This window comes from Sus scrofa, chromosome X (genome assembly GCF_054392235.1).
Source record: "Sus scrofa isolate SSC_HxYL_T2T_F1_AM1 chromosome X, Sscrofa_HxYL_maternal_Yorkshire_Landrace_v2.0, whole genome shotgun sequence".
NCBI lineage: Eukaryota > Metazoa > Chordata > Mammalia > Artiodactyla > Suidae > Sus > Sus scrofa.
This window is the reverse complement of record NC_139401.1, coordinates 18,649,673-18,664,085: the sequence shown is the minus strand read 5'-3', so window position 1 is coordinate 18,664,085 and position 14,413 is coordinate 18,649,673. Positions and strand designations below refer to the sequence as shown.

The 14,413-nt window shown below is 39.7% G+C and overlaps 1 protein-coding gene across 12 annotated transcripts in view; it reads right to left on the bottom strand.

Moving 5' to 3' along the window:
- Positions 1–14,413, bottom strand: part of CDKL5 (cyclin dependent kinase like 5) — a 235,939-nt gene that overhangs the window by 68,933 nt on the left and 152,593 nt on the right. For all 12 annotated transcript variants that reach the window (XM_085008649.1, XM_085008645.1, XM_085008647.1 and 9 more), the window contains exons 5-6: positions 6,657–6,793; positions 1,812–1,932 (exon numbers count right to left, since the gene is read on the bottom strand). In XM_085008649.1, coding sequence (XP_084864775.1) covers positions 1,812–1,932; positions 6,657–6,793 — 258 coding nt within the window. The remainder of the gene's footprint in view (positions 1–1,811; positions 1,933–6,656; positions 6,794–14,413) is intronic.

The window sequence follows — 14,413 nt, the reverse complement described above, 5'->3', positions numbered from 1 at the left end:
TTAATTGGATCTCTGAAAGGAATTTAAAAAGGATTCAATCTAGGCCACCCTATTTGAAGGAACCATTTTTACTTTATAAAACACTGATAATACAAAATTTTAGAGATAGATTATAAAATGTTTGCACCCACAAGATACTTTAAAAACACACATGAGGAAGTTCTCATGTGGTGTAGTGAGTGGGTTAAAAATCCAGTACTGCTGCAGCTGTGGTACAGGTTGCAACTTTAGTACAGGTTCAATCCCTGGTCTGGGAACTTCCACATGCCACAGGTGTGGCCAAAAAACACAAACAAAACCAAACCTATGAGAGTAAGGAGATAGTACTATATTTACTGGAGGAAAAAATACGTATGAGATAGGTTTTCTGTTATGATTTGCAGTATAATTTCTATATTTATATTTCTTTAGCTTTTCTATATGGTTCACAATCACAAACGTCTACTGCTGAAGCTATGCTGGATGAGTCAAGATAAGATTTCTCATTTTTTCCGGGGATCTTTTGATGATGTGGTGGGAGTTAAGGAGTAGAAATACACAGAAAATGCAGTTTAATTCTCCCCTTGGGAGGCATCTCACAATTCTATTTTTAGAGTACCCATATCTATATCATATGGTAGAAGTGAAAATGGAGAAAGGGAAGAGGTAGGAGTGAGATCTGTAGATTTCAGAATCATGGTTTCTACTGCTAATTCACAACCATAATTCACTATACACTTAACCAAATCATGGTATCACTACGGAAACGCAGCTAAATCAGTTCCTTGTTAATATCCTCAAACTGTTGTAAAGACTGCTATTAGATTCATTACCCTAGACACTAGATGTCCAGTTGATCTGAAAATCTCTCCATGCTGCCAGCAGCCTTGATAAGGTAACTGCTATGAAAGTCAAATGCAAGAGAAATACAAACTCTTTCCAGAAATAATAAGAGCTGGTATTCTTCACGTGACCTTTAAGCTATTCTCAAAGTGAGACTATTTTTAAAGTGATACGCTTGGGTGTCTGTATAGATAAACTGAAATGTAGTATTCATTTGTCTGCTAATTCAAAGATAAGAAGTAGACACTGTAGTATTTTCTGACAGTTATCTTCTGGCTTCATTATTGTATCAATTTGTGACCCCTGAATACAAGAGATTATCAGGAGAAGACAAATGGTGTAGAGTCAGAGGTGGTGCTGAGCAAGTAATTTCCCTTTTACTGCTATAAACCATCCACCCTCATGGCAATAAGGGACCAAACAAAACAGTTTATGGAAGTATAATCTTGACCTTTATGCAAGGCTGATCATGACTACACCCTGCAAAAACAATGGGTGCTTTTCACTAACAGGTAGGGAAAATCAGGAGGTAAAGGTACACACTAGAGATCTTAGTCAAAGGGGCCAATGAGAAGTGACTAACAGTGAGGGTCAGTGACTTAGGACCATCTCTAAGGCCTGATTCTGGCTTGTTTCACATTACCTGGTCTACCTGCAGGACCAAAAGGCAACAGAGGGTCTTTCCCCCTCAGGTAAGCTTCAAAGTTTGCATTTGTTGAGCTCTTTTTATTACTAGGCGCTTCTACTGTAGATAGTGGATCTGGTTATAGAGAAATCTCACCATAATGCCCAAATAAATTTGCAATCCATTCTTTTGGTGATAAAAAAGGAGACCTGGAGCCCTAACAATGTCTCATATCTCATACTTTCAAGAATGTATTTTATTTAAATGGAATGTCAGTGGCTAAGGAAATATTAAGACAGTAATATGTGAGCTATTCTCTTTATGTTTTCTTTAATATTTTCCATTTCGAAAATTACATACTCACCTCGATGAACAATATCATTCTTATGGCACCAGTGAATAGCTTTGATTAACTGATAGATATAACTTTTTACTTTTTCAGGTGGAACTCCATTTGGCATTTCTTCCAGCAACTCAAGCATATTCTAAAAATTAAATAGAGAGCCAATGATCTCCAAGATTAGGTAGGCCCATAAATCATATATTAACAATTTAAAAAAGCATCCTAGATGATCATTCATCTAATACACAGCATGCATTTTTAAAACATTGTTTTGCTTTCCATCTACAAGCTTTTCCATGCGGAAGCAGGATATTGTATTAAATCAAGGTTCTCTTTTAAGAGAAATTCCATTTTTACTACTCCCCAGTGCTATCTCAAATAATAACCCTATGCACTTTTCACTCTCCCTTAACCCTATCAGGAATCATTTTCGCATAAGTTCGAGGGAAAAGCAATTATACAAAGTAGAGAAAAGACACTGTAATGTATAAAGGAGAGGAGAAACAGTCATTTTAACATTGTGTGCTGTGCATCTTCAATAGAACTTTGCAATAACATTAAGCCTTGAAAATATTTCTGGGAGACCTGGAAAATATTCTTAAATGAACTCTAAGATTAGCAGAGATCAATATAATCAGAACACAAATTTAAACAGGCTAATTTTTATTGTTGAAATAAAAATTCAGACTGCAAACAAATCACTATTCAAAAATCTTAAGTCTAAAAACCACACATTATTTTTTTTATTAAGTAGAAATTTCGCTTAACCAATTTCCATTGAGTTTCCAGATTAACCAAACATTCTGCACTCTCTCTGTAAAGCACAAGAGTAAGGCCCACAGCATGATTAGAGCTTACTGTTTGTAGATGACTATCTAGGACAGTAGTTCTCACAATATGATCTGTGTGTGGATCTCTGAGGGGGAATCTCAGGCCTTACAGAGGACCCATGAAGTCAAAACCATATTCACGCTGTGGCCTTTTTCACTATGTTAGCATTTGCACTGATGGCATAAAGCCACGATGAATAAACTGATGGCACTTTAGCATGAATCAAGACATTGGATTCTTCAATGCCACACCCCAAAGTTAAAAAAAAAAAGCCAATTTTAATAAAGGATGTCTTTGATGAAGCAGTAAAAATTATGTTTATTAAATTTCAATTCTTGAGTACATGTCTTTAGGAATCTACATGATAAAATGAGGAATACACAAAAAGGCATGTCTGCTACATATCAATGTGTGATAGTGGTCTTGAGGAAAAGCACTAGGGTAATTGAATTATAAACCGAACCAAACAGTTTTCTTGGGGAACACATTTTTTACTTTGAAGAATGACTGACACACAAAGATTTATGTTATCATGTAATGGGTTCATTACTGCTATTTTTAAAGAATTAAGTATTTTTGTATTGCTCAGTTTGGACCTCTAATATAACAAATATTAATAGATAAAACCCACATAAATGCAAAGCTCTTAGGGCTCCCAATAATGTCAAGACTATAAAGGAGTCCTGAGACCAAAAAGTTGCTGCCCTAGTACAATTCTACAATTTTGTTTCCACCAGTTGGGTGTATACATATGAACAACTAGCTGTTTATAACATTCCCATACCTATTCATGACAGATGCGCTTGTTATTTTAATATAGTTAAATATCAGATAAACCAATGAAATAATGTTTGTTTGTTTGTTTTTATAAGAGGGTTGCTCTTTCTAAGAAACTGAGGTTTAATACTTTGGAAAGACTTAATAAAGGAAAGCCACTACACACGATGCTGTCTAATCAAATGTGAGAGCAACAATTATAAAACACTGGCAAGGGATGGTCGTGGTGGTAAGGATTTTGCACTGAGATTGCTTTGCAATTGTTTTAAAGTTTTCACTTCACTTTAAAGAAGCTGACACAGGATATCACTGATGCATTACGGGTAGGACATATGTAAGAAAGACCCATCAGAACTCCAACCTGAAGATCAATACTCAAAAAGCCCTGACAGAACCTACCTCCAAAGAGAGCATGGAAAATGAATACATATTGATGATTTAAGTTAAAATAAAATATTTAAAGTACGTAGGCATCATTTTTAGTGATTCTCCACTTGAATTGTCTTTTTCAATTAATAAATCCACAGGAGGTCCCAAATACACAAGAGGGCTTTGTAATAAGCCTCGTTTCATTTCAACTCTAATCCCCTGAATTACAGAGAAGAATGTCCTTCAGTATCCATTCATCCCTTACTAGAGTAATACAACTTGTAGGTGGATACACTGGTGCCCAGAAAGAAGAGTCTATTTCCCTTCCACCTTGCAACTAGTGTGGCCATGCAGCTACCTCCTGGCCAATGGGATGTGATAGCTGGAGCTCCATCTTGACCTTGAGGACAAGGACCACATCTCAGACGTGGTAGAACAGAAAGGCAGAAGCAACCTGGATCTCGTATGGCTGTGGAGTAGAGTTACCATACACGCCCACCTTTATATTTGTACCTGGGAAAGACACCTATTTTGTTTAAGCCACTGTAATCCTGCATCTATGTTACAGACCCCTTAAGAGCACCTTTCTCCTTGCCCTCTTGAGACTTACAGTCAATCGTTATGCACAGCCACTGATGGGAGGGTGTGATGGTAACCTTCGACTACAAACCAGTGGAAGGTCAGCAGAGGAATCCCAGGCCAGCAAAGGAATTCCAGGCCTGGAGGTCAGAAGACTGAAATTCTGGTAGCAGCTCTGCCACTTAACAGCAGAGAGATCCCAGACATGACATAGTGTCTGATACACAGAGGTGATTTCTTCATTTGTTCATACTAAATTGTTAATTGTGAACAATCACCATGAGTAGGCCAGAAATAAAAAAGATAAACGAAAATAGATCTATCAGAATTTTATTATTTGGCAGTGAAAACTGCAAAGTGCATGATTACTTTTGATAACTAAAAAAAATATATAAAAAGCACCAGGATTTTACAGCAATGCCTTTCATAACTTTTTAAAAATATCAAATTTCAGTTTTATTTTATTGGGAAGGTTCCCTTATACGAAATCATCTAAATTGACCCAGAAAAAGAAACCTTTAAACAGATTTTGGAAAAGAAACATAAAACAGTGTTTTGAAACAACAAAGAGCCTTGTAATATTTTTTCAAGTTTTGCTTGTAATGAAATTACTACACACACACACACACACACACACACACATATATATATATATATATATATGTTTTGTAAATTAGAAATGTAATTTGTAAAGGCTTAATTAATCGAAAAGTCACATTACTGGTTGGTTGTCTTGGCAACACTGTTTTCCATTTTGTGATGATGGTGATGGTGGTGATTCTCTATCGTTTATGACATGGAAAGCGCCTGAGAATCGACCTAAAGCAAACATAAACCTCTCCAGTCTTAATCTTCTTTAGATAATAACACAGGAAATCAGCAGGAGCCACCTATTTACTCATTAAGGAAACCTCTAAAAGGTCTGTCTGGTTTCAGTTTATTCTACTCTTGTTAAGGCACTTATTTAAGTTCCTGACAATAACCAAATGCTTTAAGTCAGCTGCTATTCAAGAAATTCACAGGCATACAATACTGTCTACTGTACCAGATATGTGCCCTTAGGTTATGTGATTAAAACTGTCACTAAGAATTAATGATTTTTTTAAAAAAATCTAAAGCAAGTATAGAGGCAACTGGAACAATGTGTGCTTCTTTTCTCCCATGTTTCTAATTCCTTATTTGTGGTTTCATCTACTTCCTCAAGCTTCATCTTCTGGCTCCTGACACATCTTCCTCCCTCAAATAAAGCCATGGCATTGGTAATTCACAAAAGGCTGCTTCATGGGCCACTCATTAGCCACCCTAGGTCCTATGCCTGTGAGGTATCTTACACACACCTCTACCATCCTGTACTATCACAGTCAATTTATGCACCCTCTCCCTCAGGGGGCTTGCTTAGGTTTAATTAAAATAAACCAAGTCTACACAAATGAACCTTTCCACAGAAAAAGAAAATCATGGACATGGAGAACAGACTTGTGCTTGCCAAGGGAGAGAGTGGGGTGGACTGGGAATTTGGGGTTAATAATTCCAAACTATTGCCTTTGGAATGGATAAGCAATGAGACCCTGCTGTATAGCACTGGGAACTCTGCCTAGTCACTTTTTTTTTTTTTTTTTTTTTGGTCTTTTTGCCATTTCTTGGGCCACTCCCATGGCATATGGAGATTCCCAGGCTAGGGGTCGAATTGGAGCTGTAGCCGCCGGCCCTGTGCCACAGCCACAGCAACGCAGGATCCGAGCCGCGTCTGCAACCTACACCACAGCTCACGGCAACGCCGGATCGTTAACCCACAGAGCAAGGGCAGGGACCGAACCCGCAACCTCATGGTTCCTAGTCGGATTCGTTAACCACTGAGCCACGACGGGAACTCTGTGTCTAGTCACTTATTGACGGAGCATGATAATGCGAGAAAAAGGAAAGTATACATGCATGTGTGACTGGGTCACTTTGCTGTACAGGAGAAAATTGACACAACACTGTAAACCAGCTATAATGGAAAAAATAAAAATCATTAAATTAAAAAAAAAGTAAACCAAGTCTAAAAATTACTTAGGAAAGACAGATTCTAAGACTTCAGAAGGCAAATCAATACATTGTTTAAGATTAACTCTGTAGAGTTAAAGTGCACAAAATCCTTTAATATATTTTTAGGACTTCTAATGTTTATGGGTAATACCTTCATTTTTGAAGTCAGATTATGAGCACAACGACAAGTCATACTAGATGATAATATTCCTTTAATAGTATCAGAAACAGCAATAAATAAAAGAATCAGGCAAATCTCTACTGCATCAATTAGTGACTTACTTTTTCAACATACTCAAACACCAAGTACAATTTCCCCCTCCGACGAAAGGCTTCCTTCAACTCCACAATGTTTTCCTGCTTGAGAGTACGAAGCATTTTAAGCTCTCGTAAAGTCGTTTCCTTGACTTCTTCATTTTCTAAAATGTAAACAATGGTAAATAGAGTAAAATTAAAGCTTTCAAACCACTATTCAAAGAATTCTAAGAACATTGAAAGCATACCAATTTCACTTTCCACTCAGAGTACTTCTGCATAACAAATCCAAGGATGGAATATTAAATATCACATTTTCTTGTTGAAAGGATCAAGAAAAAGAAACTTAAAGAAGAAGAGGCTTACCTGACCAGCATGAACCTAATTTTCTGCTTGTATTTCCTTAGACTCCTTTTTGCAAAGTATATATGTAAAACACAGACTTAGAGATACAACATATAAATCCACTGTCATTTGAACTCTAATACTATATACTAAGGAAGAAAGAGTTTGAAAGGGTAAAAAGGAATTAACCCCATTGGCATGCAGAGGAGTCTCTATGCAGCATTTGTAGCAGTTGATGTTTTTAAGTTTGGCCTGAAGCTTTAGCTTAAGAGAGTATGTTATTCCCCCGGCTGCATGTGAGTCGCCTCTGTGGGCAGAGGTTGTGTGCCAGCTATCCACAATGCAGCTCGTGGTCAAGTGCAGGGAACTCTAAGGGTATCTGATCTTCTCTCTGAACAGCGGCTGCTGCAGGTTCCTGCTATTCTCCTGTGGCATGTCCATCTGTCCACCCCAGATGGTTTGGCTATACCGGGATGGGGAACTTACACAGAACCGATATACCCTTCCGTATCATCAACTCCACTCGCAATAACCCCTACAGACACAGAGGAAGGACGAAGTCACACTGACTCTAATGGATTAATTGGCAGGGGATCAGGGAAGGTAATATTTCATTTTAAAGGAGTTTTTATAATACCTTTAGACTTAGCCAGGAACTTCTACTTGCCATGTTTATGTATGTATATACAAGGAAGGATACAGGTTCATGATCCCTTATCCGCAATTTCAAAAATCAAAAAATCAGTACAAAGACTGAATGCCCTTTCTGGATTTTTTTTTTTCTGTCTTTTCTTTCTTAAGGGCCACAGCCAGGGCATGTGCAAGTTCCCAGGCTAGGGGTCCAATTGGAGCTGCAGCTGCCAGCCTACACCACAGCCACAGCATCACCAGATCCATGCTGTGTCTGTGACCTACGCTACAGCTCACGACAACACCGGATCCTTAATCCACTGGGCAGGGCCAGAGATCGAGCCTGCGTCCTCACGGATACTAGTCGGGTTTGTTACTGCTGAGCCACAACAGGAACTCCTTGAATGCTTTTTCTAAGTTTGTGGCAAATCTCCTTAGAGGCAAAACCCAAACGATTATGAAACCACTCATAGTCTTTGTTTATCCCACTTGGTATGAATATTCATATGTTATGCTTTAGAAACAATACCTGATTACAAGTTGCATGCCATATTTCCATTCTAAAATCTAAAAATTATCAATCATAAAATAATTGGCCCAAGATTTCAGGTAATGGTCAGAATCCCAGCTTGAAAGTCTAAGTTGTGTGCCCTTCAGGCTCAGGCATCTCTGGAAAGGAAGAAAATAGATTTTGGGGACAGGGACAAGAGAGATGAAAATGTCTTCAAGGAAGAAATGCTTCCTAAGCAAGATACACGAGATAAAAACTCTGAATGATGCCAAAGGGGGAGGGGGATTCTATATGCACTGCCAAGAATACGTCTCAGATTATTTTCTATCCCAGCCCCACTCCTAACCCCGAAACTGAATTTAAAGATAAGGCACTATACTAAAATGCTGGGCTAGTACCAGAGTATCTGTAACAAAAAGGAAACAAAGTCAACACTCCTTTGTGAACTGGTTAAACAAGTGAAATATTCCCCCTATTTAAAGAAAACTGCTGGCGAATGCTGGAGCACGGATTAGGAAAGGAGGGAGATACTGCCTATCAGAAAGCAGCAAGTAGCAGTAGCAAAGGCTGACAGTGGCATAAGCAGTAAAACAGCCCAGCCTGTGTCGGGGGATCCAAATGGGAACTAGGTACTCACAGGGCTCACGAAGGAGCATGAAACAGGGGGCCGCCTGACAGTAGGGGCAATGTGTGTGATGTGATCAGAGGGTTTCCCAAAGTGGCTTAGAGGCTTTTATGGGGGCTAGGGGAGCAGAGGCCCAGCTGGTGCGCCAGGTGGGGCCGAGTGGTGTTTTGGGACGGTTGGAACTGCCGAAGCCTAGGGAAGCTAAAAGCCATTTAGTCTTATGAAGAAGGCTAATAACCTGCTTCTCTGCTGTTCCACCTGAGTTACTCCAAAGTTGGGGTAATCAAACTAAAATCCATCTACCTCTAAGACGCAGACTGCCACACGGACCTCAATAAGAAGCACGTGCTCTTTTATTAAGAAAATAATTCAATAAGAAACAACTACACTGCTCATGACCTAGTCCTTGCCTGTGTTTCCACCCCCATCTCAAGCCCTTCTCTCCCTTCCTCACATGAGTTTTTCAGTTCCCAAAACAGCCCCAAGCTTTATTTTTCAACCCGAGGGCCTTTTAAATCGTTCCCTCTTCTTAGAACTCTCATTACACTACGAGACTCTTTACAGGGCTGGCTCATTCAGGTTTCGGTTTCAATGCCGCCCCATCACTACACCAGCCCCATGAGTCCCCATCGCTGTACTCTGACTTTGCTTTCACAGACCTGCTCACCAGTGTTAGTGATGTCTTTGTTTGCTTACGATCTGTGTGGCTACCCCTGCTAATCGGAGAGCTTCTAGGACAACAGGTTTTAAATTCAACAGCACACACGCAACCGCCTAGGACCAGACCAGCACAGAAAGGATCAATAAACACTTCCTACACGAATGCCTTCACTGCTGCCACGAGGAACTCTTTGCCCACAGGTGGCTAGCTCTTATTCCCTTAAAGCAAGGGAAGCAGCACCACGACAGCTCACAACGGGCACTCTGCCCTCTCAGTTTTGAGGACAGGGCTTTTAATCTTCTCTCCAGAACTTTGAAAGGGCAGCTTTTCAGGCAGTAAGACAAACTGAATTTATTTTCCCCTCTTCACCTCTGCCCCTGCTGGTCTTCTACAACATGTGATTATGAAAAACGGAGGCTCCAGAAAACTGAGAGCACCAAGGGTCAAGAACACATATATTTATTTAGTCATTCAGAGCATCCCTAAGCTAGGCTGGAACTGGCTACAAATAAATGTTGCAACAGAGTCAAAGGTAAATACAGCTGGTATATCTTTTCTAAGCAAAAGCTTGGCAAATTCTTGGCACTAAAAAAGGGGAGCTTTGTATCATGATCAATTTGTGGCAGTTTCACTTTGCTTACAGACAAAGCAGAATGGCTATTGCAGAAGGAATGTTGGAGTAGGACTCAGGAAACCTAGGGATGTGGGACCCTTTTAACCAACACTGTGACATGTGACTCGGGGCAAGACATTGAACTTTCATTCACAAAATAAATGGGCACTTCCCACTCACACATGCACCCTAAAAAAATCCCATGGCCTCTTTCGAATCTAATAATCTATGATTTCTTTTCATTAAAATCACATTATGAGCCTAAACTTCATTAAATTTGGTACTCTGTTATATATATTTATACCATTCGAATCTATACTGACTTTGCTAAGCAATGACTGGAGAGAAAAGAGAAGTGAATCTTCAAAAAAGAAGCTCACAAAATCACTTAGCATCTCTAGTCAGAAGCACCTCATTCTGGCGCCCAGCTTGTTTACTAGGAAAGGAGGGCTCCCCTAATTTATGCCAGAAACAGTGATTAAAAGCCGATTGTACTAAAAGGGAACAGGCAGAAAGTGGAATTATTAATTCCCTAAGTGTAAGCAAGCAAAATGCACACTCTTCATTATTTGGAAATCCTACCATTTTTGTTCTTCTGCGTACATTTAAGGTTCCTGGCCTACTACTTGCATGTTCTGAGGAAAACCATGGCTCTAAACGATCACATGATGGAGAAAAGGAATTCACAGTCCACTTACACATGCTTGTCTCCTCAGAAGTTCAAAAAGTAGCAAAGCTGTGCGGTGAGAGTTTTTCAAGGTGGACACACAGCCCATTATATGAGCACAAACCCCTCTGCCTTCTAGCCTTCCAGGTGAAATAATACCATGGGTTTTTTTTTTTTTCTTTAAGGGCTGCACTAGAGCCACATGGAAATTCCCAGGCTAGGGGTCGAATTGGAGCTGTAGCTGCTGGCCTGCGCCACAATCACAGCAACGCAGGATCCAAGCCACATTTGCGACCTACACCATAGCTCACGGCAATGCTGGATCCTTAATCCACTGGGTGACGCCAGGGATTGAACCTGAGTCCTCATGGATACTAGTCAGATTTGTTTCTGCTGAGCCACGATGGGAACTCCCCTTGGGTTCTTTATTTAGGTGATGCTTCTCCAGTTTACAAATGAAAAAACCAAGTCTAGAAAGAATAACTTTCTTAGAGTAAGTGAAGGGAATGCTACATTGAGTAGAACACAGGGATGGAGGTGACATGGTGTGAGGCAGTGATCAAGATTTGGAGAGTGAGTTGGAACACCCAAGTTCAGGATTAGACTGCTTCACTTAGCTTCTGCTTATCTACATGGCATGTGGGTGGAAGAAAAACTCAATAAAGATCCTGGACTCTGTGTCTTCATCTCAGCTAATCCCATAGTAGCTGTGGTTCCTCAGCTGTCAGTAGAGTTGGAGTTCTACAAGATGATGATGAACGTCCTTTCAGCTCTAAGGGCTGGTCCTTCTGTGTGATTCTGGCTTATGCACCTGCTGATGGACCTGGTCATCAGTTACCACCAAGAGTGTTTTTAGTTTAGTACAGGCAATAATTCTGACAAAGTTATACAAATTCTACTGAGTGATAACTAAATGGTAGGGTGGAAAAAGGACATTAAGTTAAAACAAAAACAAAAACAAAAACAACCTAACTTATTTCTAAGCTTGCCAGTAAGGCAAGTAAGCACACCTAAAAATCAAGAAGGGAGATTCACTAAAGTAAAAGAAAATAATTTTTGAGATGATCACAGGAGCAAAGGAAATGCAAAAATAAGCAATGAAAAGAGAAAAATCTAAAGATGGGCAGAAACTCTTTTGTAACTCTGTTTTTAAAGAACAGCTTGGAAAAGAAATCCAGAAATAGCTGTAACCTATTTTATGAAATCACAAATCTGACATTCTTGTATAGCCAAAGAGGCTCCCCAGAATGGACCTTTAAAGAGGCACAATGTGTGTACGGGGTCAAGCCATCCTTGTACAAAACCCTAAGGGTGCCATGCTTCAGTCCGGTTGCCCTGGCTGAAGAAGGAACATCAAGAGGAGGGCAAGTAACATGGCCAGGGGGGTTTGAACGGTGGTGCTGCTGTCATACACACCCAAAATGATGAGAACCCTTAAATATTCAAGGATGAAGGCCAAGTAAAGCACACTGGAAATTTAGTAAGTCATGGAAGGTACAAAATGTTCACCAGGGGGGGAAAAAATGTATACATGTAAGGATAACTTGATCCCCTTGCTGTACAGTGGGAAAAAAATAAATAAAATAAAATGAAACAAAATGTTCACCAGATACTAGAAGAATCCCTGATGTTTCCAAGAGACCCATTTTGGTCATTACAAAGAATTATGGTGAAATCATGACTAGCCAGAATGTTCAAGCTTAGTTAATTGATTTCTCTGTTTAGCCAAGGGTTGGAAAGTTTGTCTCAAGGCTTCTCTTAAGAAAAATCTGAGGTTCTTGAATTTAAGGACTGAAAATTATGAACTCTTGTTTTATACAAATATAGAAAATAAAAGACCAGAATTCCCTTGATCTCGAGATCAGGATAGAGCTTTACAGTGTCTGGGGAAAACATAAGGATGAAATAAACTGGAGGAAAGAATGGATGATCAATTAAATATTTTCTCATGATTAATAACAAATATGTTCAAGAGCAAAATATCTACAGAAAACATAAGAAGCAGCAGGATATGAAATGCAAGCAATTTATTTGATACAAAATCAAAGACACAACCTAAATTCCATCTTAACCATGAAATGCTACATGGCTCCCTGAGCGTCAGCCTCCCTGCCATGTATGAAGGCCCAGTGACAAGCAGGGAGGAGCCCTCCTCATCCCACCACTCATACCTTCAGGAAAGCCTGAAAAGTTCAAATAAATAAAAGGTGTTGTCACATCAGAAGATCCAAGTTCAGATCTATTTCAGTTTAACAATGTTTTCACAGGATTGTTTCATTATCTTCACAAAGATTGTTAAATGTTAGATTTGGAAAAGTCACTATTGTATCAAAAGAAGATGTTCAGTGTAACTAATAAAAGAAATTCATGAGAGCTCCGTGACAGTAACAACAATATTCTCATGAAACTCTATTTTTTTAATACAATCGGCCTGACTAAAATTTAAGATGAGATGTGGATGCAGTGGCTTACATGGGGGTGAGTGGACATCCTCAGCTGCACCAGACCATCTATGTATGGTTCACTGGACACTCCGAAAGGGTGCTTTACCACATGTTCCCTTACTTTTCCATTAAGCAAGATACTACTCTGGAAGGAGGAAAAGGGTAAAGGCAGAAAAGACTGTGTGAGATCTCCCAGGGAGAACTGGAAACAGTAGGAGAGTGTGCCTAGAATAGGCTTGGAACTAAAAATTTAGGAATAATTGGCCATGTCTTCAGATTCTATGAGTGCAGTATTTAGGAAGTGTCCTCTAGTCGTACGTATATGCGTTCTCACAAAGGTGTCCATCTGCAGGGTGGGTGGGTGATGCGGCTGCGTGCCTGTGAGGTATGATAACTGACAATGGGCCGGCACAGATGAGGGCAAGGTGGATTCATGTTTTGTCAGCTCAGTGAATTAAGAACTGACTGAATGTTTCCTATAATGCCTAGATTATCTGTATATTCCCAGGATGCCAAAGCTAGAAAGAATCCCCCTCACCTAAAAATTATGCAAAGTCATTCAAGCACAGATGGGTTTCTACTCTGTTTTAAGGCTTTTTATTTACGGGTCTTAATTCTACTAATGGGTCGTAAGCTTCTGAGAAAGCATCTGGCCTCATTTACCTTCACTACTCTTGCAGCACCTGGCTCAGTGCTCCATGAATTTTGACAGGTACACTACTGACAGCTAATCTGAAGGTAGTGTAAAACCAGGCCTAATATCTTGTTTAATTGAAGCTAAAAATTGGTATTAACAGGGTGGAGACTCTGAAAAGTATGGTAGTTTTTTTTAAAGCAATGATATATTTGGCCTAGATTGTACCGCTTTTCAAAAATTTGATGACAATTATTATTTTTGGTGATAAGTGATGCTTGACAATGTGCCCTTACAAGATGAAGGCACAGCCAGAAGTCTACATGCAGGCGAAGGCTATGCTTTGATCTACTGCTGCAACCACTCTTTTTAGTAGATCACCATGTGTCTCCTGGCCACCTGTGGTTAGCCCAAAGCCACTGCTCGAGGAGCTTATTTCCTATGGTCTGCTAGCATGTTGGCCTGGGGCTACTGCTTGCTCTTAAACTATAGGCACATCATTTGGGGGTGGGGGTTGTTTTTGTTTTTAAAGAACAAGCTAAAAGTATTTTGTACTGCCTTTTCTTTAAGGCTGCCAAGACAATGCTAAATAAAGTTCCTGGCTGATGTGCATGTGCTCCACAGAGCCAGCACATCAGAGGTGGGTTGCATCAT